The 27,989-nt window shown below is 36.6% G+C and overlaps 2 protein-coding genes across 5 annotated transcripts in view; both read left to right on the forward strand.

Moving 5' to 3' along the window:
• LOC106060893 (uncharacterized) overlaps nucleotides 1–4,964 on the forward strand; it is a 56,699-nt gene extending 51,735 nt beyond the window's left edge. For both annotated transcript variants that reach the window (XM_013218917.2, XM_013218918.2), the window contains exon 2: nucleotides 1,175–4,964. In XM_013218917.2, coding sequence (XP_013074371.1) covers nucleotides 1,207–1,917 — 711 coding nt within the window. In that variant the 5' untranslated portion in view covers nucleotides 1,175–1,206 and the 3' untranslated portion in view covers nucleotides 1,918–4,964. The remainder of the gene's footprint in view (nucleotides 1–1,174) is intronic.
• An 8,737-nt stretch (nucleotides 4,965–13,701) lies between these two features.
• On the forward strand, nucleotides 13,702–27,009 carry LOC106060892 (kinesin-like protein KIF25). Of its 3 annotated transcripts, none has more exons than XM_013218916.2 (14): nucleotides 13,702–13,925; nucleotides 15,761–15,949; nucleotides 16,181–16,319; nucleotides 17,132–17,235; nucleotides 18,298–18,386; nucleotides 18,492–18,534; nucleotides 18,717–18,769; nucleotides 22,710–22,784; nucleotides 22,988–23,137; nucleotides 24,201–24,362; nucleotides 25,277–25,452; nucleotides 25,600–25,713; nucleotides 25,850–26,005; nucleotides 26,322–27,009. In XM_013218916.2, the coding sequence occupies exons 1-14, from the start codon at nucleotides 13,857–13,859 to the stop codon at nucleotides 26,516–26,518; spliced, it is 1,716 nt and encodes a 571-aa protein (XP_013074370.1). In that variant the 5' UTR covers nucleotides 13,702–13,856; the 3' UTR covers nucleotides 26,519–27,009. The 3 variants fall into 3 exon arrangements, with proteins under 3 accessions (XP_013074370.1, XP_055888307.1, XP_055888306.1); XM_056032331.1 differs by lacking the exon at nucleotides 13,702–13,925 and adding an exon at nucleotides 14,974–15,210; XM_056032332.1 differs by lacking the exon at nucleotides 15,761–15,949.
• Nucleotides 27,010–27,989: the final 980 nt, after the last annotated feature.

The following is a 27,989-nucleotide window of genomic DNA, read 5'->3' on the forward strand; positions in this document are numbered from 1 at the left end:
TGACATTTATCGATTTCTCAAATGATCCCAAATATTTGACACTGACATTTATCGATTTCTCAAATGATCCCAAATATTTGACACTGACATTTATCGATTTCTCAAATGATCCCAAATATTTGACACTGACATTTAGCGATTTCTCAAATGATCCCAAATATTTGACACTGACATTTATCGATTTCTCAAATGATCCCAAATATTTGACACTGACATTTATCGATTTCTCAAATGATCCCAAATATTTGACACTGACATTTATCGATTTCTCAAATGATCCCAAATATTTGACACTGACATTTATCGATTTCTCAAATGATCCCAAATATTTGACACTGACATTTATCGATTTCTCAAATGATCCCAAATATTTGACACTGACATTTATCGATTTCTCAAATGATCCCAAATATTTGACACTGACATTTATCGATTTCTCAAATGATCCCAAATATTTGACACTGACATTTATCGATTTCTCAAATGATCCCAAATATTTGACACTGACATTTATCGATTTCTCAAATGATCCCAAATATTTGACACTGACATTTATCGATTTCTCAAATGATCCCAAATATTTGACACTGACATTTATCGATTTCTCAAATGATCCCAAATATTTGACACTGACATTTATCGATTTCTCAAATGATCCCAAATATTTGACACTGACATTTATCGATTTCTCAAATGATCCCAAATATTTGACACTGACATTTATCGATTTCTCAAATGATCCCAAATATTTGACACTGACATTTATCGATTTCTCAAATGATCCCAAATATTTGACACTGACATTTATCGATTTCTCAAATATTTGATGTATGGTATTTGTTCTTACACAAAACGTAGAGAAACATTCAGTCAAGATGCATCCATTGTTTTCATCTCTTCTCTGTTGTGGCAATGGAATTTAAGCTTTATACAGAATAAATTTCTAAAAAGGAAAAAACAAAATCTTTGAATAAATAGCAGTGTTAAGCTTTGTGAAAGATCAGCTCAAGATATTGTTTACCCTCCTACCGCTAATACTTTCTAATTTTGTCGAATATCATCGCCATGTAGAGACCGCTTATGTGTATAATTAATTATTTGATTTATATCAGGTTTTTGTGCACATGATTAAAATTAATAACACTCATTACTCTCTTCATTGTGTCATCAACAGATAACGTTTTGGGTACAAGACCAGCCCAAACCATGGAAACATACCAGACTGCTGCCAAAGTCCATGACCCCATGTACAACTTCGATACCCACTTCCCAGAGCGGTTGTCCAGGCTCCACCTTCACGGAGACTTTAACGCCTCAGGATCGTTTCGTAAGAAAAAGAGCAGGGCCCAGCGGAGTGGTGCGCGCTATAAAACTCAGCCGGTCACTTTCGATGAGATCAAAGAGGTCGACGAGGAGCCCATGACTCCGGTCTCTCCGGAGCAAACTGGTTCCACACCAGAGCAGCTTAAGGGTCAGCTTCAGGCATTTTCACGCTCCATGGATGGTCTCCTTCCGAAAGGTGTTTCAGCCGACCAGAGCCCTCCTCAATATCACTTTTCTAGGTCAGGTTCTAGAAAGTTCCAACGTCATCCCGATTGCATACCAGAAAAAGCTGAAATAGAGCCTGTTACACCACAGCCTGTGGCTGAGTCACAACCACTCAGACTTTCTGACACTTCTTCCCCTTTTGCTACCACTTTCGCAACCACAGCGACTACTGCAGCGCCCAAGTCACCGTCCACGCCTTCTCCACTCACACCGACGACTCCAAAATCGCCTGCTTCCTTAACACCAGGGGGTGTTGAGCCAGGGGGAGAAATATCTCCCATACCATCGCCCAACATGGCATCCAGGAGGTTGAAAGTCACGGCAAAGGCCAAGAAAAGGCAAAAAGCGTTGGAAGACAGTGACATATGAACTGGTTTCATTTCTTCGGATGTCACTATATCAACCTTCAACCCCACTTCATCTGCAATAGGATTTTTTAAAAATATAAAACATCCTCCAGAGCACAATATATTTTTGTATGCAACTTTTGATATCAACATTTCAATGCTACTTTTTGTGCAATGTTTGAATGCGGTTTATTCTAACTAGATCTAGATATTTCACTTGGAGGTGTAGGTACTGTGAACAGTTACACTTTTTGTTTGCCCTGTATTAAATTTAGAACTCGTGGGTGTAGAATCCTTTGTTGAGTGAATCATCTGTAATGAGAATCGTATTGCACACAAGATTGTAGTTGGCAGGCTTATAGTATCTCACTTGTGATTAAACATTTCTCTTTTTCTAGTGAGGAATTGGAAATACCTTTGAATGTTAACATGAAGATCAACTCTTCTGGTTAGTATATTGTCAGTGTGGCTTATTTCAGACTTCAGTTTAGCATTTCAACAGTAATTGTTGTTTTTTATGATATGTCCTCGAGCAGTAGGCCTTCAGACTTGTGCGTCTCAATGTTAACAAAGAAAGATTCTATGTAATAATGTTTGTATATATAACAGTGCTCATGAAAACAAAATGGCATAGGCCTAACATAAACAGATGGCATGGCGAAGATAGCCAACTTTTGCCTTTTGCAATTATTGAAATTACTCAAAACGTCGGGTTAGTGCCTTGATTTCAAAGCATTAAGGGTGACCTTATGAATAGTCCCCAGTACAGCACCACTATATTTAAAGAGGCATCACTCAAATTATACAGTAAAATAGACATATAACTGGCAAAACGGGCGATAGTCTGAGAAAACAATGTTAATTGACGGGTGTTTTTTGTTTTTTTTTTGTTTATTGTTTTTTTAATGTTTTTTTTTTTGTGTCTATGTTTGAATTTGAGGACAACAAAGATACTGTGTGGTATATGCACCACAAATCCAACAGTTGACCATGTAATGGCTGTAGATGAATAACTTAACAAACATATGAGCAGAGGTGAACAGTGACCACGGCAACAGTACTGGGAAACCTATCATGGGTACCCCCCAAGATTAGTAGATGTCATAAAATCACTGTATAATGTGTGTCTCCCTAATTCTCTATTGTTTATTTGTGGCTTGGAATTTCTCTGCGAAGCCCCTGCATATGAGTATGTTGCAGTGATTAAATTTTAATCAAAGTTAACAATCTATGTTGGCCAAACAAATGCTAAAACCTTGTATATGTATCAGAATTTGTATAATGTGATAGACGAATTGCTGCATCTCTCCACGAAGCCTGTTAGGTATATGTGGAAGGATAAAATATTTGTATGTGATACAAGAGACATTTCATTTTAGTGATAGTTTGTGTACTGATGTGATAATTCTTTTCATTGCCCCCCTCCCCCATACGACTAATTCGCTCTTGTATATTAGTCACTCCTATAGCTTCAGTGACCTTATCATGTGATAATCAAAGACAATGTCAACCGTTTATTTTATATAGATGTATTTGTATATATTTCACATGTACTTTTATATAAATATATGTTGTGTGTATTTGTATTCCGTTCTGTGTGTATGTAAAATCAACACACATAATCGTTTGAAAAAAAGTTCTTACCCCGTTTGTATGTGAGCTCTTTTTCTGAGTTATTATTTGGTCCTAGTCCAAGTAAATCTTTGTAGCAGTCAATATTTGTTCGCGTTAATTGTTGCTTTTACTTCAGGGCCGAATTTACTGTAGGGCTAGACAGCCGCTAAAAGCCTCCCCGTTAAATGGGGGCACTTCACATTTCAGAAACTTACACACAAAAAAATGAAACTTTTATGCATTTTAAATATAAATGTACAAGTGCCTGTACTCTCATTCCTCACCAAAATCTAGCAATGAAACAATTGATAGAAATGAGTGTGCATTTATATTGAAGCTTGAAGAAGGTAGGCCCTCCACATCTCTTCCTAATATGTTATAACTGAAAAGTATAAGGCAACTATTGTATGTTTTGATCTGGTTATACTTTCTAAATCTGTAGAGAATCGTTAATTTAACATGCATTAATTGATCCTTGTCTCTGGAGGGTAGAGGGTAGAGTTAATACTTGTCTCCCGGAATGATAAAAACAACTATTTATGGCATTCCTGTTGGTAATTACAATATATTCTTATCTAGATCATGTTGTAAGATACTGCGGTTAGAGGGGTGCGTAAGTGCTACAGCAAAGATCGAGTGACTCCAATCAGGGGATGACACCAATTTTTCCTGTTATGTGATTCACGTAACCGATCAACTATCCATGTTGATATGTATGAGTTTCAATATCAACTCTGCTTTCTACATTATTGTATGTAATTTAACTGAAGCTTATTACTAGATTATTATTGTTGTATTATTAATGATTTGAAAGTGTCATTAGAAACGTAATTTCTTAGAAAGATGGGCGAGTACGGGGCCATTTCTTAGAAATTCAAGTCTCTACTTGGTGGAGGGGAGTTTACTGTTGGTTCAAATCAACTACTTATGGATCTGGTCAAACTTCAATGTGATAGAAAAACTTTTTTTTTTTTTTGTTGGATCTACAGGAGTTGCTAAGTCGTGTGATATGTGCTCTAGACTAAACCCTGCTCGTCGCCATCCCCCGCCGTCTTGCGGGAGGTTTGGGCTAGGAGGTAATAATCTTACATTTTAAAGAAACAGCGGAAATATGTCAAATAATCAGTTTCAACTCTATATTTGAAATCTACTAAGTTTATGATTAAAGAATCTTAATGAAGAAAACAAACTTAGAGAATGATGCATGATGAATAAATCATTACATTTACTTAAAAAGCAATGATATTCCCAATGATAGTCATGATAGAATACATCTTCTGTATGATACAATACATCCTCTTTATGCTATAATGCATCTTTTGTATGTTACGTACATAAATGTTTTATACTTTTATCCAGTCCTATTTAGCTAGCCATCTGTATCCAACATGGCCTTCAATTTTGTCTTCCGTGTAACTTGTTGTTGTTTTCAGTTAAAAAAAATAAACTTGAAGCTCAGAATCAAGTGTTGTTTAATTTAGTTTACAATCAACTCGTTTCTCTAGACAGAAATGATTGTCACCTTATGCAACATATGGCTGTCTTGACAGATTCAATAACAAATAGAGGAGGTTACTAAAGCCATTGCAGTCCTAAAGAGCAAAAAAGCACCAGGGCTAGACATGGTGTCAGCAGAAATGCTAAAACGGGGGGGGGGGGGGGGGGGCAGTGCATTGTTATCAGAATGACAGATCTCTTAAATCTATGTTGGCGAACTTCTAAAGTTCCTGATGACTGGCAAAAAGGAGTGATTGTAAACCCTAAAAAGGGCAACTAGGCTGATTGCAACAACGGGGGGTGGGGGGGGGCATTACCCTCCTCTTTGTCCCAGGCAAAGTTTTCAGCACTGTTTTGTTGAGGCAGCTTCAACAGTCTGTAGATGAGAGGCTCAGAGAAGAGCAAGCAGGCTTCCAAAGAGGCAGATCATATGCGGAGCAGATCTTTATTCTACGAAAAATCATGTGCAAAGTCTCGCGTACCAACAACGGCTAACGATCAGTTTCGTAGACTTTAAAAAAGCCTTTGATAGTGTACATCGAGAATCACTTATGAAAATAGTTAGAAAATATGGTATCCCGGAAAAAAATTGTCCAGATTCAATGACTCCTTTACAGTAAATCTAGTTGCTTCATTAAAACTGAAGGAATAACAGAGTTCTTTATCATCGAGACGGGTGCATTTTATCTCCCTTCCTTTATCTCCTATCCATTGACTACATAATAAGGAGAGCAATGAATCAGACTGCCTTCGGTATTTCATGGCGTGAACCAAACCGAATAACGGACTTGGACTTCGCCGACGACGTTGCACTACTCGGGGCTACAAATAAATGCAGACAAGAAATGACGGAGAGCCTAGATAGAGAGGCACCCAAAATTAGCCACCTCATAAACATAAGACTCAAATTGTGCGAGTGGGATATCAGGCAAAGATCAGACTTGGTGAGTCGGAGCTTGAAGAATTGGACAAGTTCACATACCTTGGGAGAATCATAACAAATGATGGAGATGCCTACCATGATGTAGTGTGCCGAAAGGCAGGGAGCATTTTCCAAGGCTGCAGTCTATTTGGATAAGTCAAGCTATTGGACTTGAGACAAAAATACACCTTCCTAACACAATCGTCATCCCAACAGCATCATATGCATGTGAGACATGGTAGACATCTGCCAAAATTGTGAAAAGACTAAATGTGGCTCAACAAAAATGTCTAAGACGGATTTTAGGAGTCGTTATAGAAATCGGGTCTCTTACAAGGAAATTCAATGCCGAACTAAGACTCGACCACTTAGTGAGGTTGTGACAGGGCGTCGTAGGAGGTTTGCGGGACATGTTCTCCGACAAAATGAACTACGCATACCTAGAGTTACGATGACATGGAGGCCAATACGAGGAAAGCGCAAACATGACGTCCTCGTATAACTTGGAGCCACACTTTCATGGAGGACCTCAGAGCTGTGAACACCAGGTGGGAAGAGGCTCCATATATTGCCTGCGACCGAGCTTTGTGAGACAGCTTGCCGACCAATGCGCTGAACGGCGTGGGGGAGGATCTAAGTTTCTAGAAACATATGGCGCCTAATTAGTCCGTTAAATATAGACTCTCGGAGACCTGGGATTGCAATATTCAGAGAGTTAAAGAAATAAAGAAATCCAATAAAAATCTGTTGTTACAGATACACACACATTAACCGTGGAAGCTACATTTAAATTGGGGAAGGTGCGACTTACAGACACATTTATTGTTGGATTAAACTCAGAGATTCTCACCTCCACAAGAAAGAGGCCTCCACAAAAGAGAGTTAAAAAATATACAAATAATCCAAATTTTGACGGGTCGGAAACTTTGTTTTTTCCTAACATTTTTTTCGCAAAAAAAAATTACTTTTATTAATCAAAAGACTTAAACAAAGTAAATTAAGTAATCTACATAATATATTTATCTTCGCATATATGCTAGTCTTTAAAGGGTAGAAATATCATTTAATCTTTATAGTTCATTAATGCGAATCTTTTATTAGAGCTTGTATAACGAGAAGGCTACTTAACCTTTTAAAAAAAAAGGGGGGGGGGAGGGTCTAATTGCTTTTTGTTTTAAACGTCCTTTATCTTATCTTATATGATACAGACGTTACTTCAAAAAAGAAGATGATTACGTCCTACGCGTCATGCATTTAGTCATACATATTAACCAATGACCTAAACTCCGCCAAGACACTGGTTTTCCTGGCTAGTTCAGGCAACCCATTCCATGTTCTAATATCGCTAGGGAAGAAGGAGCTTTTGTACAAATTTGTCCTAGCATATGGAACGAGGAATGTGCCTTTATCTTTGTGTCTTTCTGAGTAATTTATTAAATTTTGTTTTTGTATTTGAAGATTATGGTTCAGTGTTTATGTATAATTGCGACTTTATTTTTAAGTCTTCTATCCTGAAGGCTGTTACTCTAGGTGTTACTCTAGTCAAATGTGAAAAAAAAAACGTGAAATAAAAACACAATAAAAACCGTGAAAAGAGACAATATTTAGAATATACATGATGAGGACAAGATAAAAAAAATGGATTAAAAACAAACAAACATGGCTTTGCAAAAAATCAAGAAAATGTTATTTTATACGTAGGTTATGCGCCTATTTGCCTGATTCTTAAAGAGTTCCCGGTCATTTCATCTCCGGTCACTTCATCCATGGTCATTTTATCCCCGGTCACTTCATCCTCGGTCACTTCATCCCCGGTCATTTCATCCCCTGATCATTTCATCATCTGATCATTTTATCTAACAAATAGTAATTCTAAAAATCGTGAACTAAGCAAATATTTAATAGATTCATTTTCATTGACATGACAAAAAGTGTAATGCATTAGATCAGAATAAAATTAAACGCCATCAAAAACGATAAAAATGTAACATGTATAGCGGTCATGTAAAAGTGTTTTGTGTTTATGTACGCCAATCAGATAGAGTGGGGTAAGAAAATTTAGATCAGATTGACGCCTAATGGCAGAGAGAGAGAGAGAGAGAGAGAATCATACCCTACATTCAAATTATTTCTAATAAGCACTCAATCAATTTTAAAGGCTATAGAAACCTAATCATAACGGAAATATAGTATAAACAGGTATTTATGTCCACGTAAATATACTAGTGTTGATATCTAAAAAGAATATCAATAAATTAATGTACATATACTTGTAGAAATGAAATATCGATAGAAATATGAACTAAATACCAATATAACGCAATGTACGACATGAATGTTTTACAAAAATTAAGGCAAAACTTATATAGCCGACATGATATGCTGAGAGTTGGTGAAGTCAGACTTTATTAGAAAAATAAAACCTTATTTCAATGCTAAATTGACGAGCCCATTTTCAAGAAAGAGCGATTGAAAAATAAAATAAAGTGAAAGATGGTCGTCAGGAGTTATCAGTGGCATGATCATATTATAAGTATTCTAATCGTTCTCATCTTTCAAAAGATTTCCACTACTTCCACCAAACCTTGGCCTTTGATCATTACGTCATGCGCTGGGTAATATTATAATATCCCCCACATCCAATAGAAGCGCTATAGCTAAGTATATACCCAGATTTACACTATAACTGTTAATTATGATCTAGGTTCACAGTCAGCAATAAACAAACAACAACCTTTAGTGTCATGGCGGAGAATGATACTTTATTATATTGAACGCGTGCACCTTTGCGCACCATATCAACATCCCCTTTTCTTTAAAAAAAAAATAAAAAAAAAAACATTTCGGGGAGTATCATAGAAAAAAATAAAACAAAACCACAACATAAACAACTAAACATAACATACATGTATACGCTTCAATCAATATGAAACATATCACATTTAAAAATCAACATTCAATAGTTCATTAAGACACATAGTCATTGAATCTTGTCGGTTTCTTCAACTGATCCCTTGGTCGCAGGGAATGATGAGTTGATGAGTGGCGAACGTGTTGATCCTGAGTTCTATTGTCATGTATGTTGTTATCAGTATCGGGAAATATATCTTCTTCTGTTTCTCTGTTCGGGTTAATATGCACTCTGTTTCTTTGGTACACTGCACCATTGTCACCTCGAATAATGTAAGCTCTCTGATTGACTTGAGACTGGATTCTTCCACGTCTCCATGTAGGGTCATTAGGAGATTGGAAATAGACCATCTGTCCAGTTTTCAGCTGACTTAAATTTCTTGACCTCTTATCATAAGATGTTTTTACACTCATCTGACGTTTTTCTTTTCTTCTCATAATGTTCTCTTGACATGTAGAAATCTTAATGTTACTCCTTTTGTTTGGTATCAGTGTTCGAGTCATCCGACCAAAAAACATCTGAACTGGGCTTAGATTTGTGTCTTGCCTTGGAGTATTTCTAAATTCCAGAAGATCTTCATAAGCATCTGACTTTGATTCTCTAGATTTCTTCATTATGTTCTTCAAAATTTTAACTGCTGACTCAGCCTTTCCATTGGATTGATGGTGTCCTGGAGAAGATTTCAAATGAGTCACTCCCCATTCCATCATAAATTTGGAAAAATATTCCGATGTGAACTGAGGTCCTCTATCAGATATACAAACTTTGGGCACCCCATATCTTGCAAATAAAACTTTCAGTTTCTTTATAATTGCGTGTGTTGTTGTCAACTGCATGTTTTCTACCTCTATGAAATTTGAATAATAGTCCACTATGGCTAGATATTGTTGGTCACACATTTGAAATAAATCAATTCCAATCTTGTCCCACGGATTAGAACCTATTTCGTGCTCTATTAATTCTTCTCTCTGATTTGCTGGTTTATTTTTCTGACAAATGTAGCATGAGTTGGCTATTTCCTGTATTCGAGCTGACAATCCAGGCCAGAAAACTGTTTCTTTTGCTCTTCTTTTCATTGAGTCTACTCCCAGATGTGCTGGATGGAGTTTTTCTTCTATTTCCTTGCGAAGTGATACCGGTATGATTATTTGTTCTCCTTTCAACAGGAGTCCGTCTTCGTATGTTAACATGTCTCTTAGTGAAAAATATTGTTTGAGTTCAGGTAAACTATTATGTTTGTCTGGCCATCCATTTAGGATAAACTGAATAAGTGTTTGCATTGTTCTATCTTTCTCTGTCTCGATTCTGACTTTCTCCAGCACTGCATCTGGTATTGCCATTCCCACTGTATTGACACAAACATCAGGGATATCACTCTTTTCCTCTGATGGGTCTCTACTCAAAGTATCAGCTATGAACAAATTTTTGCCTTTGACGTATTGAAACTGGATATCGTAACGATAAAGACGCATCATTAGACTTTGTAGCCTTCTCGGAGCAGAACTGAGTGGTTTTTGAAGGATGTTTTCCAGTGGTTTATGGTCATTCTGAACTATAACTGTCCTGCCATACGTATACTGGTCAAAACGTTCCAAACCAACAACCACTGCTAACAATTCTTTTTCAATCTGTGCCCATCTTTTCTGAGTATCAGTTAATGATCTAGAAGCATATGCTATTGGACTGCCATCTTGTAATAACGCTGCTCCTAACCCATTTTGGCTACTATCTGCTTGTAATGTAAGCTCTTTGTTAGGGTCAAAATATATCAATGTGCCATGAGTCGATATTTTCTTTTTTATCTTGTTGAAAGCTCGTGTGCATTGATCAGACCAAACAAATGGTGTGTTCTTTCTGATCAACTCTGTTATGGGCTGTAAATCTGTCGACAAGTCTGGAACAAATCTTGCAAGATATTGAACCATGCCACAGAATCTTCGGACTGATGAAATATCTTTTGGAGCATTCAAACTCAAAATCGCAGATACTTTGTTGGGGTCTGGTTTTATTCCTGCTTCTGTAATAATATGACCCAAAAAATTAATCTCAGCTGTTCTAAAAACAGACTTTTCGTGGTTCAGTTTAATCTTCTTTTCTTGACATCTCTTCATCAGCTCTCTTAGGTTAATATCATGATTTCTGAGTGCTTCTTCTTTCGTTCTTCCTCTTCCTACCACTATAATATCATCAACGTAATTGAAACAGCCTTTCAGTCCTTCTAGTGCTAGATTTAATCGTCTCTGAAAAATTTCTGAACTCACTTTCAGTCCAAATGGTAATCGTTTCCATTTGTATCTACCAAAAGGGGTTATCATTGCTGTCAAATTAGATGACGCTGTGTCTAGTCTGACATGCCAGAAAGCTTCTTGCACATCCAATTTGCTGAATATTTTGGCATCGTTCAAATCTGCCAATATGTCATCTAAAGTAGCAAGATTATAGAATTCCCTTAGTAAAACTTTATTCAGGGCTTGTGGATCTATGCAGATCCTAATTTTTCCATTAGCTTTTTCCACAATTGCCATCTGACTCACCCACTCTGTAGGCTCTATCACTGGTTCTATGATTCCTCTCTGCACTAGGGTCTTTAACTCCTCCTTAACTCTTTCTTGTAAAGCAATAGGGATCTTTCTACACGGCAGAACCTTGGGCTTAATGCTGCTATCAATCTTTAAAGACACTTCTCCTAAATCACCCAAATCACCAGTAAACTTTGGACTACAGTCTTCTTCTTGGTTATTCACTACTGATGCTATGAACCTATCTTTATTGACTTTGATTAACTTCATTCTTGTTAAAGTTTCATGACCTAGAAGGCATGCTAGATTATTTGGTACAACTATATATTCCACCTCAAATGTTTCGTTAGTTTTCTCATTTCTCGTCGTTAGAGTGGCTTTCCCTATGGGTCTCATTTCAGTCTTATTCCACATTAGTAATCTTTGCGTTGCCTTTTCAATCTGATTCTTATTTACGTATTTTCCTGGATGGTGTTTACATCAGCTCCACTATCCATTTGAAACCTTACACGGTGACCATTTACTGTCATAACTGCTGTCATCCTTTTCGTTTTGTGGTTCTCCAAAGACATCACCCATTCATTTTTTACCATCTCATCTCTTGTGTCCGACTGTAGCTGTCTTTCATCGTTAGACATATCATCTGACACCTGCTGAATTTTCTTTTTGCACATCACAGCAAAATGATGTCTCCCCTTGCATGCTAGGCACATTTTACCCCATGCAGGGCACTTTTCTTTAATGTATTCGTGAATCCTTCCACAATACCTGCATTTACCTTTCTGAATGTTTGTTCTTGAAGGTGTTGATACTTTCTCAATGATTGGAGGGTCGGCTTGTATTTGTCTCAACTGTTTGTTGGCGGTCTCGTATGCTCTGCAAATATCTCTGCACCTTTCCAATGTGAGACTACTATCTTGTAGCAATTTCATTTTGAGGCATTCATGTCTAATACCAAGAACTACTCTGTCTCTAATCAAGCTATCTTCCAGGCGTTCAAAACAACACGTTTTTGCTAGTCTTCTCAGATTTGTTATGTACTTTTCAATGTCCTCGCCTTCTTGCTGTTCACGCGTATTGAATACATAGCGCTCATAAGTCTCATTCGTTTTTCCAATGCAAAAACTTTCAAATTTGTTCACTATTTCTTCCATCTTTCTTTCTTTTCCCTTCTCAATTTCAAGACCTTCATATATGTCCATCGCTTTTGTTCCTATAATTGTTAGAAAGGTGGCCACTCTGACCTCCTCTGATTCTTCCGACAATTTAGTGGCTAACTCATAGTTTCGCCAGCTCCGGTGAAACTTTTGCCAATTAGCGGCCATGTTTCCTTCTACCTCGAGCGGCTCGGGTACAGGAAGGAAATTTCTAGCTGCCATTGCACGGCGTAGCCTTGAATTGTTGCCTATTTATTATTGCAAACAATAAACCTTTATATACTGATTACCAATGATTACCTCTGATCATTAATATACCGCTGCCACCATGTTAATTATGATCTAGGTTCACAGTCAGCAATAAACAAACAACAACCTTTAGTGTCATGGCGGAGAATGATACTTTATTATATTGAACGCGTGCACCTTTGCGCACCATATCAACAATAACATTTCTCATCAAGAATGTAAAGTGGAAGGGGAAGCACTATAAACGCAGTAATAATATGTCAAAAATATCAAAAAGCATTCTATATAATCATATTTATATATTAGATGAAATAAGGGCTTAAAGTCAAAGTCTTAACAGCACAATTAAACAATGAATAAGAAAAAATATTTGATTGGGGATGAAGTGACCAAAAATGAAATGACCGGGGATGAAGTGACCAAGGATGAAATGACCGGGGATGAAGTGACCAAGGATGAAATGACCGGGGATGAAGTGACCAAGGATGAAATGACCGGGGATGAAGTGACCAAGGATGAAATGACCGGGAATGAAATGACCAGAAATTACATTTACAAGTAGGCCTACTCTATTTCTTTCTTCTAAAATAGAGCCCTGCTGTTAGAGATGGAAGTATTTCTATTCATGACTGGATCTTTAGTCAAACTTTGGAAAGAGTTTAGGGGCCTCCACAATAATCTTCCCCTGGGCCCTCCAAACTGCAAACACCCTTTTGATGCAAGTCAAGAATTAAATGATGATCTTTTTTAAATGCACCGGCATTTAAGAGAAAAATCAAGTGACTAACAAGACAATTTAGATATATATGAATTTTTTTGTTGTCTAGGTCTTCCAATTTTAACTTCAGTGTCGTCATTGGTTTAGAAAAAGCATTGACATTGACAGCACTAGATCAATAATACAATAATATACCGGTATCTATATCTTCCGTCGTGAGAGTAATCGTTCCTGTTGATAAATATGGCTGCTTTGGTAAACAAATGGACTAATTGGGAAAAGTTCTAACACGCCAAAAGTAAAGCTGCAATAACAAAGAGGAGTTACCAAAATACTTTTTTGTTTTCAAATAGATCTAAAATTTAAAGCTCACAATGCCTCTAGGACTGGACAAAACGAAATTTTTAGCAAACAAAGCGCGGGAACTAGAAGTTCAATCCAGAGTGAGTAGGCCTACTGTGACTAGTGACAGACAAGTGATTCGTGAACTAGTGACAGTGTGACTGTCGTACTGACGACGTCTCAAGTTTTGTATTCATCATAATTCATGAGACATGACCATGACAATATTAATATCATACCTAATAGTCATTCTAGTCTTGAACTTGGTTGGTAGTCTAGATCTAGCTGATTTCTAGCTTTGTAGATCTATCATCTAGTATCTAGTACACCACACTCCACAGGCGTGTCAGTGCCCACAGCACACTAAGTAGTACTACCGTAGTAGTAGTACAGACTACAGTCGAGTAGATGCTAAATCTAGATCTGTCAAATTAAGTCAAATATATATATATATATCCATAATTTATATATATAATAATAAAATATAATAATATATATATATATATGTAACTAGGGCTAGTAGTAGGGCCAATCCAGATTTACGTCTTATATAATCAATAAAAAAAAATAATAGGCCTAATAATCTAGATATATTTATATTTTAGATCTAATAGTTCTTTCTTGAATAGCATGGTTGCATGATGATATAATGATATAATGCAATATACTTTCTTATTTCATGTTGTCCTTTTATTACAAAAGAAAACAAAAGGTTTTAATCAAAGCTCCATTTTGCCCAGATCCTGATATTTCAGAAAAAAATATAATTATATTCTTCAACACTCTGCTATCAATAAAAATTTGAATATGTGCAAAGCATGTGATATCATAATTATGATTACAATTATGGTATGTACCATGGGCGTAGCCTGGATTTTTTTTTTTTTGGGGGGGGGGGGGGGTAATTTTTTTTCTCCCCCCCCCCCTCTGGCAAAAAAAAAAATAGGGGTTTAAACTCAAACCCAAACACCCCTCCCCCTGGCTACGCCCATGGTATGTACTATATTTATATGTTATATCATGGATATTTATCAACTGGCCAAGTCTGGGTGGACTTGCCTAGTGAGAGATAAAGATTAACTGAGCCTCTCCCATTATATATGCTTCTCATATAAATATACACACACCTTATTGTAATCACTATCACTTGCTATTTATGGCTATTTTCTAAGATTTAGCCAGAATGATAACAACAATTTCTTCAAGTCCAAATTATTTAAAGAGAAAATACAAATCTTTATAATTGAAAAAAAAAAGGAATAGCTGCGGAGAAAAAGAAAACACTTCCAGAGAAAGCTTTTGCAGAGAAATCCTGTATTACAGCAAACACTTTGTTCATGAAATAAAAGAACCATGCACAAACATGAAATATAAAATACCCTCACAGTGAGTGGAGTTACTTTGTAGGGTATAAATTATATCTTTTGGTCAAGTTAAATCTGAGCTCTTTTGATTCAAAGTAACTCTCAGTTCCCTGACTGTTCAAATAATGGCTATTTCACTGTAATTAGAATTCATCATTTCATGATTCAGGCAACCCTAGTGGTAATTTTATGGGTTAAAAAAAATGAATTGCAATAATATTAATGAAGCGGACATATGAATAATAATGAAATAGATCTATTTTGAGAACAACGAAACTAAATAATGTTGAATATATACTAATTAGCTTTTAAGTTTGTTATAGCCATGGGTGTCACTCAGGATGTGACAATGTGTATAGAATAATCCTATATAATATATATATAATGGATGACAAATAGTTAGAATCAGAATGACACAATCCTGATTTAGTTGTTTTCTTTTATTAAAAGGTATGATATCAAAGAGACAAAAAAAATAATTTTGCTTTACAAAACCCCCCTCCATTTTAGATTTTTAAAAAGTAAATAATTTACATTTCATGTTAATAACTTTTTTTTTTTTTTTTTTGTAGAGAAAAGATGAACGAATAACTTTGCTTGAAACAGAAAATGCTATGTTGCACCTCAAACTTGCTCAGTTACGAGGAGAAGTGACTATAGCAAAGAAAGAAACTTCTGAATTCTATTCTGATCTTGAGATTAGTGATAAATTTAAATCTTACGTCATAGAGAAAACAAATAAACTACGTAAAGATGCACTGGTAAATTTGATATGGGTGCTGGGTTTTTTTGTTCGCTGTTGTTTTATTTTATTTTTTTTTGCCAATTTAATTTTGTTGACAATTCTGTTTTCTTTTTTATTGGAAGTGTTCTTTTGATTTTATTTTTCTTAGAATATAAATATGGATGTATTTATTCATAAAGCATACATCCCATTTACCTTTATGTCCCAGATATTTCTTTAAACATTTATATCTAAATATACTTTTTAGAATCTCAAGCAAGAACTGGTTAAATTGAAAACATTTGTTGAAGAAATGCCTAAGCAATTTGCTCAATACTTTAATCGTGCAGGTACTATATTTCAACATCAGACAGCAGCATTTGAATCAAGATCAGGAAATATTACAGGTATTAACCAATATCCCTCTATAGTTTTATTTCAATGTTGATGGTACATTTATAATAAGTTTATTTGACTATTTAAATATTTTTAGACATTGTTTAATTAAAACATCTCTTTAAATAAACCATACCTTAGAGTTGAACCATAGAACTATTGTAAAGGTTGTCAATCTCTAATACAACCTTTGGGTTGTGACCCCCTTGGGGGTTGATTGACGATTTGCCAAGGGTCGCCTAAGACCATCAAAAATGTGGATTGCTTTTGTCTATTCTGCTATTGCTGTGTGGGTGGGGGTGGGGTCGTGAAAGAGTGGGGGATTGTAAAAAAGGGTCGCCGAGCTTAAAAGGTTGAGAATTGCTGCTCTAACATAACAATATGATGTTGTTGTTTTTTTACACGTTTCTGACATTTCTTCAGAACTGAAGATTCTGCAGTATGTCAGTGGATGACAATGGACAAGGTTTGAACTCAGGACCATCATGACCACAGCCTTTAGTGCATACCACATAACCATCCAATGTTTTATGGGCATTATGACAGAACTGCTTGTTTTGAGCTAAATTATGTGATATTAAAGATATTTGTTTGAGATTTTAAGGCATACCTGAGTTCACCCAACTCTAATATGAATTTAGCATGTAAGACTCATAATCTGCAAACCTTAGTATTAGAGACATTCATATCTACTTCACCTGCTTCATGGACTTCTTAATGATGAAGTAAATTTATATTGACTTTTTTATGCTTTGAATTTCAAAATACGTTTTTATCTATAACCTTTTTTAAAAATAGATTTATCCATTGTGTATTATTACAGCATTAGCAGATGAAGTAGCCCAGCTGAAAAACAGCCTGAAAGAGATCACAGAAAGACATGCACTGGAGAAGAAAAGGCGCCAAGAGCTGCACAACACTTTAATGGCATGTTGTGAGAATAGAAGAGTTTGGTTGACATGATACATTTGTAGTGTAAGGATTCTGAAGAGCTTCAGAACACTTGCATTTAATGTATCATGTGAACATTTCATATGTTGGGACATTTGTTTTTTAGAGAGTTTCACAACACACATATTATAGTCAACTATTGCAATGAAACTGAATTTCCATTAGTTTTGACCAGTAATAGTATCTCATCTTAGCTTATAAATTAAAGACATTTTTTCAAAACAGAAGATAATAACTTTATTAATATTGTGTAATCATTTAATATGTATTGGAAGTTATAGAAAGCTTCACAATCGTGTTATGATGTGACCAATTAATAATGTTGACAGATTTATAATGTCAACTTTTATAATCTCATAAATAATTTAATTTGATAATTTGACAACATGTATATATATAAATAATATATATTGTTACGAATCTCGCTATCCAGGCTCTCTGCAAACTGCACCACACGACACCACCAACTGAAAGGACTTGACAACTCAGGGCTCCAAATAACGTAATAGTTTAATGTCAAAAAATAACAGCCAATACTGTACAATTGGCAGCACGTAATACAAGACTGTACAAATATCTCTCCGTTAATCGCCGTATCAACTCTTGCACTGGTCTCTCTGTCTCTTCTCAGACTTGTACTGAGCCGTAGTAACGAACCGTAGCTCGAGAAGTTGTCTCTCTGCCGTCTTTGATACTTTCGCTCTTTATATAGGGTCCCTGCTGGCCTTCTAGAACCGGGCAGAACGTCGCTCGACCATTCTGGGTGGTCATATGACTACATCCCTCGTGACACTCTTGAGCTCTGTTCATGACGACGATCCTACTCGAACCTTCATGTTAATACTCGTCTCGGCTGACCGTCGTAACTCGTCACGGTTGACCGCTCGTCTAGCGCTGGCCTGGGGCGATTTGCGCCGGCTGACTACACACACACCACTACCCCCATCTGTGCCACCACCAGGTTTATAACAATATATTTATGAAAGTACTTTATAAAAATAAAAACAAGTTTTATCTGTCTTGGGCTTTTTATCTTAGGAATTGCGAGGCAACATTAGAGTTCATGGAAGAATACGCCCACTCATGGAATTTGATGTTGAGAATGAAGACATAACATCTTTAGGGAAGTAAGTTTAATTTTTTATATTAAATATTTCCATAGTAATTAATTTTTTTGTCTTATTTTTATGTAAAAACAAAAATTATTGAAATATCATTTTGAATATTTACAGGCCAGGCTCAAGATCGGAGGTTGTTGTCCATTATGTTGATGATGTAAGAATTCTGCTTTAGTTTTCACTATTCTTTGGTACTGTTTCTGTTGAGTCTTATATGTGCTAATGTTTAGTTTTAATTTCCTAATATAAAATGAACTATTAATAGACTAACTTTTATTATTGTAATACTCTTTTCCATGTAAACTTTAAGTGACCTTTAGAAATATATTTGATTTGCAGGAGAATATATGTGTCCGTACAAATAAACACAATAAAGTCTTTGAATATGAAAGGTAATAATTAAAAATACTATTAGGTTAAATATTGTTACGAATCTCACTATCCAGGCTCTCTGCAAACTGCACCATACACCACCAACTTAAAGAACTTGACAAGTCAGGGCTCCAAAATAACGTAAAGGTTTAATGTCCATAAATAACAGCCAATACTGTACAATTGGCAGCACGTAGAACAGTACAAATAGCTCTGCGATAACAAATATCTCTCCGATAACACTGTTCCGCCGTATCAAGTCTTGCACTGGCCTCTCCGTCTCGTTCCGGGCTTGCACTGGGTTCAACAGTTCGGGACTGACTTCACACACTTGGGCTCGTTGTGTCGGACTCGATCACAGACCAAGATCAAGACGCCGTTCGTCTCAACTGTACTTGACAGTACTCCGCACTGAACCGTCGTAATGCTCCGTACAGAACCACACCGTTGAACTGTGCTGTAGTCGACCGTGTTCTGAACTCCTGTCGTGAACCCGCTTTCTGAACCGTCTTGACTGCGACACCTCCGCTCTTTATATAGGGTCCCTACTGGCCTTCTAGAACCGGACAGAACGCCGCTCGATGTTTCTGGGACGCTCCTGAGCTCTGTTCACGACCCCGATCCTACTCGAACCTTCATGTTGTTAACTCGTCTCGGCCGATCGTCGTAACTCGTCACGGTTGACCGCTCGTCTAGCGCTGGCCTGGGGCGATTTGCGTCGGCTGACTACACTCACACCACTACCCCCATCTGTGCCACCACCAGGTTTATAACACTGCCCCCTCCTTAGATCTGTCCGTCCCGGACAGAATCAACATCATGACATTGGCTGTGAAATTTCATCGCTGTAGGTGGGGGTCGATCGGTGGCAGTTGGCTTGCGTCTTGAGCTTAATGGGGCCATCCATGTTGCAGTCAGCAATGGTCGCTTCCTTCTTCTCCTCCAGTTTGCCTTGACCTGGTTGCCTCGCCGTCGTGCTTTCATCGCCATCCACGTGGAACTCAGAAAACGTTTTCTTCTCCTCCAGTTAGCCTTCATCTGGTTGTATCGACCTCGTAATCGCATGGTCATCCATATTGCACTCAGCAAAAGTCGCCTTCTTCTTCTTCTCCGCCAGTTGGTCTTCATGTGGCTGCAGTTATTTCTTGGTGGAATCACCATGCACGTTGGACTACGCAAACGCCGCCTTCTTCTTTTCCTCCAGTTGATCGTTCTCTTGTTGCAGTGACGTTGTAGTTGCATCGCTCTCTTGTCGTTTGGTATTGAGGGCAGCCACTCGACACATGGAGAGGTATAGGATGTAAGGGCTGGGGATACCAAGATCGTTGGCAAAAGAGGTGGCTTCATAGGGCTTTGCGAAGAAGGACTGGGATGGGCTTCAAATCCACAGGGCGGGGAATTGTGGTACAGGTCATCATCTTCAGCCTTGTCTGGAGGGCATGCTCGTGGGGCAGGTTGGTAACACTCCTCGTGCAAAGGTCCCTCGTCTTCGGCGTCAGGCTCCATTCGGCTTTCTTCTCCACCATCAGGACCTCTCTCTCTCGTCTCAGTATCGGGCCAATCGCCTGTTGGTTTCAGACCTGGTCGATGACTTTCATCGTGCAAATGTCCATCAACTTCAACGTCAAGCCTCTTTGGATTCTCTTCACCACCATTAGGACTTTCATCTCCAGTCTTGGCAGCTGGACCAACGTCTTTTGGGTGCAGACCTGGCTGGTATCTCTCGACTTGCATATGTCTCTCAATGGCTTCGTCAGGTTCCAATGGGTTCTCATGATCACCACCAAGGCTCCTCTCACTGGTTTTATCATCTGGGCAAACATCAGTATTGGTGATTCTCTCCTCCACAGCAGGTATGCGTTGGTTCAAAGCCACTAACTCGGTTTTGATTCCCGAGACAATGACATCTATCTTGGCATCTACCTTGGTGTCCATGGCATCTATCTTGGAATTGATGTTTCCTAGCATTGAGCTCAAGAGTTCCTCCATATCTGGTTCTACTTGAAAAAGATACGTGTCTGGATCTTCCTCTTCTTCCATTATGTCTTCGCGGAGGCGTGCTTGTAAGGTTTCTTTGTTTCCACTTGTCTTCAGCCCTCGATCACGTAGCTCTCGCTTCAGTTCTTTCAATTCGAGTTCGTACAGCAGTTTCAGACGAGCCATAGTAGATCCGTTCCAATCCGTTCCGATCCGATCCCACTTCTGACACCAGTGTTACGAATCTCACTATCCAGGCTCTCTGCAAACTGCACCATACACCACCAACTTAAAGAACTTGACAAGTCAGGGCTCCAAAATAACGTAAAGGTTTAATGTCCATAAATAACAGCCAATACTGTACAATTGGCAGCACGTAGAACAGTACAAATAGCTCTGCGATAACAAATATCTCTCCGATAACACCGTTCCGCCGTATCAAGTCTTGCACTGGCCTCTCCGTCTCGTTCCGGGCTTGCACTGGGTTCAACAGTTCGGGACTGACTTCACACACTTGGGCTCGTTGTGTCGGACTCGATCACAGACCAAGATCAAGACGCCGTTCGTCTCAACTGTACTTGACAGTACTCCGCACTGAACCGTCGTAATGCTCCGTACAGAACCACACCGTTGAACTGTGCTGTAGTCGACCGTGTTCTGAACTCCTGTCGTGAACCCGCTTTCTGAACCGTCTAGACTGCGACACCTCCGCTCTTTATATAGGGTCCCTACTGGCCTTCTAGAACCGGACAGAACGCCGCTCGATGTTTCTGGGACGCTCCTGAGCTCTGTTCACGACCCCGATCCTACTCGAACCTTCATGTTGTTAACTCGTCTCGGCCGATCGTCGTAACTCGTCACGGTTGACCGCTCGTCTAGCGCTGGCCTGGGGCGATTTGCGTCGGCTGACTACACTCACACCACTACCCCCATCTGTGCCACCACCAGGTTTATAACAATATAGTTTTATGGTTAAAAAAAATAATTTTAGTAAATAAAAATTCATTGAAAAAGAAAAATCATAAACTGATGTTCAAAAGAAATAGATGTTCAAAATATTGTAAAGTTTCTCGCTATTCAGGCTCTCTGCAAACTGCAACACACCACACCACCAACTTAAAGAACTTGACAACTCAGAGCTGCAAAATAACTTACGGGTTTAATGTTCAGTAAATCACAGCCAATACTGTACAATTGGCATTGCATAACACAGACTGTACAAATATCTCTCTGTTAACAACCGTACCCCCATATCAACTGTTGCACTAGCCTCTCTGTCTCGTCTAGGGCTTGTACTGAGCTGTCGTACTGAACCCACTCATAGATCAGGAAGTTGTGACTAACTCGACTCTGATAGTCTGGCTCTTTATATAGGGTCCCTAATAGCCTTCTAGAACTGGATGGAATATCGCTCAGCCCTTCTTGTTAATCACATATCCCACGTGCCTGGTCTTAGTAGTATTCACTCTAGATGTTTCTGCATACTTCACCAGTCATCGCAGTTGACGGTTTCGATTTGTCACGGTTTACCACTCATCTAGCGCTTGCCTGGGGCGATTTGTGTTAGCTGACTACACACACACTTCTATCCTCATTCGTGTCACCACCAGGTTTATAACAATATTGAAATTGCTGATTTACAAGAAGTAAAAATTTTCTTTCAATTTGGATGTTCAGTATCTTTATTTCATATCTGAACTCAAGTAAATTGTTTGGTCAACTAGAGATAAGCCAACCTAAATCTTTTCCTTACAAACCTCCATACCTTAAGAACCAGATAGATTTAAAATTGAATTCTGTAAATATCTTCACCAGATTTGATTTATTAAAACTAGTGGTCTTGCAAATATTTCTTATATTGTTCCTATTGTTTGCAGATAACTATCATTCTAAATTAACCTTTTGCTTTGTTCATAATTTTTGCTAGATCCGTGTTAGAATCAGTTATAACTATAATATGTTGTTTTTTTTTTACATTGTCAGAGTTTATAATTCAACTGAAAAACAGGAAGCAATTTTTGATGAGGTTCAGCCAATGCTCACATCATTGCTAGATGGGTTAGTTTCTTTTGGCATTTATGATTTGATGCTTTAATATTGATATATTGATATAAGCCTTCTATTAGTTACATTTTCAAAGATTTTTACATATTGCTATTTATTGTAAAACTCATCTATGACCAGAAGTTATTTTGAATTATGTGTATGCTTACATATTTTTAAAATTTTGATATACTTTTGTTTAATTTTCTGTTTGACAGCTACAATGTCAGCATTATGGCCTATGGCCAGACAGGAAGTGGTAAAACTCATACCATGCTTGGCAGCCATAGAAATGATGACTACAATCCCAGCCATGATCCTCACCCTGATGAAGGCGTTATACCCAGAGCAACCAGAGAACTTTTCAGGTCATTTTTGTAATGATCATGTTACAATCTTTTGAAACCTCTTGAAACTTAATGATATTTCACTTGTCTTAGCTTCTCTTATTAGTGTAATTAAAAAAATGGAAATTGGAAAACTGAATGAATGCATTGAAAGTCAGGTCCTGATTTTAATGAGCCATAATCAAGTGATAAATGTAAAGTACTTTGAGATCTAATTTAAGGCCTATGATACTGATAATTGCAAAGCACTTATCTGAAAAACTAAAGGTTTAAGCTGCAAACCTGGCAAAAGCTATTATAATTTCTTAAAATAAGCTTATGGTGAATGGGATTTATCTTCCTTTTAATTAATCTTATAAATTGCAGTTGTTCCATCAAAAGAGAAGATAATTATGTTTTTTATTGTCATTATGTCAGTTATTGCTCTTTTTGGTTACATGTATTTGTATCTGGTTGTGAGCATGTCTTCACAGCACCAAACATGTATGTACTGTGTTAGCTCTTTTAGCCAAATAAGATGCACTGAGGTTTTGTTTAACTGTCTTAATATGTCTGTCACAGAGCTTTAAAGTGCATCTCTTATTAGACTCTGCTTGAAATAAATGTAAATGTCACTTTTGTTGGGTTCAACAGATTTAGTTGCTCTGCAATGTGCAAGCAAACTACTTCAAATTTTGCAACAAAAACAACTGTTCAATTTAACCTTTTTTTTTTCATTAGTAAATATTTGGCTAACACAAATTATGAAAAAAAAAAACTTAAGCAAAATATGAATATTTCTGTAGCATGGCAAAATAGAATTGGTTACATTATATATTGAAATTTAATATATCTAAAAGGTTTTTGTGGATTGAATGTTGTGACTTTATTTACCAACAATTTGGCATTACTAAGAATAAATATATTTAAAAAAGAAAAACCATAAGAGATCTTAAGCATTACAGTTTCCTAAAGATGATGTAGAATTAATTGAAACAGAGGTCTTGTACAATGTATTCGTACTGCCCATTAGTATCTTTTTAAATTTATTCAAAATTATTAATTGTTTCTAAGATTTTTTGTCTCTTTTTGTTCACATCAACAGGTTAATAGAAGAGAAGCCAGTGGGTACTCATAGTCTGGAAGTCTCAGTAGTTGAAGTCTATAACAATGACATAAAAGACTTGTTAAGCCGAGATCCTAATGCAAAACATGATGTGGTCACTGGAGGTGATGGTCAGCTCAGTATCCCAACAGTAACTTCTAAGTAAGATAGATTTTTTTCAAAACTTGTAAAAATATACCAATAGAAAATTATGAAATCGAATACAATAAGTTTTTTGTTTCTGAATATGGTATAATTTAGAGTTATCTTGCCTTAGCATATACTATTAATTCATTCTATTTCTTTGCCTGAACGGAATGAAAAGTGATATTACAATTTACCAGCAAAAAAGTATGTATGCATGTGTGTGTGTGCAGGGGAAAGACATGTAAAAAAATAAAGGGAGGGGAGAATGGTTCTAGAGAAAGAGAAGGAGGGATAGAGAGAAAGGGAAAGAAGAAAGAATATAGAAAGAGAGAGGGCCATCTAAATTCAACATAGCTGATACTTTAATTCACAGGCAAAAAAAAAGTATTTTTGTGGGACCATTAAAATATAGTTTTATTGGAAATGAAAAAAAAGTGAAAAGGCCAATACATAACTTAGGATTAAATCAAGAGATGTAGCCAGTGTGGAGCTAGTATTTGTATATTTCAGACTATGTCCACTCTTTCATGACCTGTATCTCAATGTTTCAAGCAAGTAGTGTGCATGTATTCTATTATGACCTATATCTATGTTTTCGACTAGTAGACAATATAGACTCTGTCATGACTTATATCTTATGTTTCAGACCAGTAGATAATATAGATTCTGTCATGACTTATATCTTATGTTTCAGACCAGTAGATAATGTAGACTCTGTCATGACTTATATCTTATGTTTCAGACCAGTAGACAATATAGACTCTGTCATGACTTATATCTTATGTTTCAGACCAGTAGATATAATGTAGACTCTGTCATGACTTATATCTTATGTTTCAAACCAGTAGATAATGTAGACTCTGTCATGACTTATATCTTATGTTTCAGACCAGTAGACAATCTGTCATGACTTATATCTTATGTTTCAGACCAGTAGATAATGTAGACTCTGTCATGACGTTAGTCCAGCTTGGTCTGAAAACACGCAAGGAATCAGCCACACTAGTACATGAGCATTCAAGTCGTTCTCACCTGATTGTAACTCTAACTGTCACAACCAAGGCGCCAAGTTTCTTTGCCAAGTCATTTGCTGCTGAACCTGAAGGTAAATGTAAATACTATTTTATGTGGGATTCTAGTGTTTAAATACTTTGGGGCTTCTTTTTTGAAGGAATATATTAGTCTATATTTTACTTTAAAAATTGTCTTTGTTTCAATTTACATTATTTTTTTTTTTTGCATTTTAACAAAGGAAATACCAGTATATCAAAGAAAGGTGTTGTAGGTAATCTACAAACAACCAATCAACAACCAGTAGTGAGAACAAAGCTGCAGCTTGTGGATCTTGCTGGAAGTGAATGTGTAGGTAAGAAAAATATTCAAGAAAAGAAATGTTTGATTTTCTTGTTTATTCTTTACTAACTTTAGTTGCTTTTACTTTGTATAAAGTAAGACAGTAAGTTTTAGAATTTAAATATATTTCTTTGCAACATTGCTTTCAGGAATGTCTGGCGTCAAAGGTGCGGCTTTAAGAGAAGCTTCCAATATAAATAAAAGCTTGTCTGCACTAGCTGATGTCTTAGGGGCCCTGGCAGAGCACAGAACTCATGTACCTTATCGAAACAGTCGCTTAACACATTTCTTGCAAGATTCCATCGGTATGCTATGAGCTTTGTGTTTAAACTACAAGTGTAAGCTTTTTAGTTGAGAAACAGCAATAGTGAGCTATAGGGATCAATTGTTGATCACTTCATACTGTCAGTATAGAACTAAACCTTATTATCAGTTTATATCTCATTTTTTTTTACTGTGATTTATTTCATTGCTTACAATTTTATTCCATTTCTGGGGAGTTAATTTGATCAACTAGCTTGATATTAATATAGTGACACTCCATTTTTTTATTAGAATAATTGGCAAGAATATGCATTTTTTTAGAGACAAAATTGAATCTAATATTATTCATGTTTTCAGGTGGAGATGCCAAGCTTTTGATTCTCTTGTGTGTGTCTCCAGCACAACGTTACATCACTGAATCTTTGCAATGTCTTGGATTTGGTCAAAGGGCCCGACAAGTGCAAAGAGGTCCTACTAAGCGAAGACTTCCCTCATCTGCTGAGAAAGTAGCCCCTGAAAATACCCAGTCCAGACCCAACTCTGCCACCAGATAATGCTTTAATAAGTTGTATTAGATTCTTAGAATTATTAATTTGACATGAATTACATTTTTATGAGCACTTTTCACACAAAAATAACAGTGTATCTAGTGTCTAATACCGATATTTTTTCAGCATAAAATATTTTTGTTTATTGTAGGCTATATTACACTTTTATTTTTATGTCACATAACTCTTGCTATTTTACTTTTACACCCACCTATATCTACTAGTGCCTTATAGAATGTTTAGATAAAAGAACAGAATGGTGAGTTAAAGTTAATTGAGACTTGGCTGAATTTATTATATTGTTTCTGTTGATTGAAACATACAAAAAATATTGTATACTGTGATGTAGGAATAAATTAGTTTATAGCTTTTTATGTATTATAGTCTTTAATGCTCTTACACCATCATTAATGAAGTAACAATGGATACAAAAATGTTAACAGAATAACATTTCATAATTAAGAGTCCAGCTTGTAAATAAATCATTATAACTTATAGAGATGGACTTTTGTTGTTATTTAGTTGTCTTTAGTCATTGGTTATTTAACCATACGACAGTAATATAGAGCTGACAACAGTAAATTGCTAAACATTCCTTGCTTACACTGTAAAACTTGTATTATTTCTGTTTGAGAAATATATCCTTATGATTAACATTTTTAATTTTAACCAAAAAATGTAATTATGATTTTACCAGTTTTAAAACAAATTCAAAATTTATAGATCAACTTCTGAATAATATAGACTTACTAAAGAACAATGTAGGGAAATGAATTGTGGATGTGCTTGGCTTACGAACCTGGGGTCCTAGTTGGGTTTGAATCTCAGTTAAGGCTGGGATTTTGATTTTGTTGATTTTTAGGGCACCCTGAGTCCACCCAACTCTAATGGGTACCTGATTTTAGTTGGGGAAAGTAAAAGCAGTTGGTCATTATACTGGCCACTTGACGCCCTGCTTGTAAACCATTGGCCAAAGAAACAGCTAGATGACCTTAACATCATCTGCCCTATAGATCACAAGGTCTGAAAGGGGAACTTATTTAGGCCTACTCAAGAAAACATAAAGAAACTAGAACAAATACAAAATCAGTGAGATTTATAACAAATGAATATTCAGATTTGATTAGAGTAACACCATTAATTAAATCTCTAAATTTAAACATCTCAGGACAGAAGAATAAAAATTTAGTAGCTATAATACATAAAACATTGAACAATAATTTACAAATAGAAAAACAAAACCTAATGAAATACTCAGAAAGACACAAAGATATAGACACATTTCTTATTCCATATGCTAGAACAAATTTATACAAGTACTTCTTCTTTAATTCCCTAGTGCATTCAGAGAATGAAATGGGTTGCCTGAATCAGTCTGGAAAGCTAACGATTTAGCACATCAGTTTATGTTATTGATTAAAATGCATCACTAGATTGACACATGAAATGTGTAGGATCTAATTATCTTCTGTAGTAG

The sequence above is a fragment of the Biomphalaria glabrata genome, chromosome 6, assembly GCF_947242115.1.
Source record: "Biomphalaria glabrata chromosome 6, xgBioGlab47.1, whole genome shotgun sequence".
Lineage (NCBI taxonomy): Eukaryota > Metazoa > Mollusca > Gastropoda > Planorbidae > Biomphalaria > Biomphalaria glabrata.

Bases quoted from the DNA above. Each gene is read 5' to 3' on its own strand.
- LOC106060892 (XM_013218916.2), top strand. From the start codon at position 13,857: ATGCCTCTAGGACTGGACAAAACGAAATTTTTAGCAAACAAAGCGCGG. The intron at 15,950-16,180 runs GTAAATTTGATA...TATACTTTTTAG, and splicing joins AACTACGTAAAGATGCACTG to AATCTCAAGCAAGAACTGGT. The intron at 18,387-18,491 runs GTAAGTTTAATT...GAATATTTACAG, and splicing joins GACATAACATCTTTAGGGAA to GCCAGGCTCAAGATCGGAGG.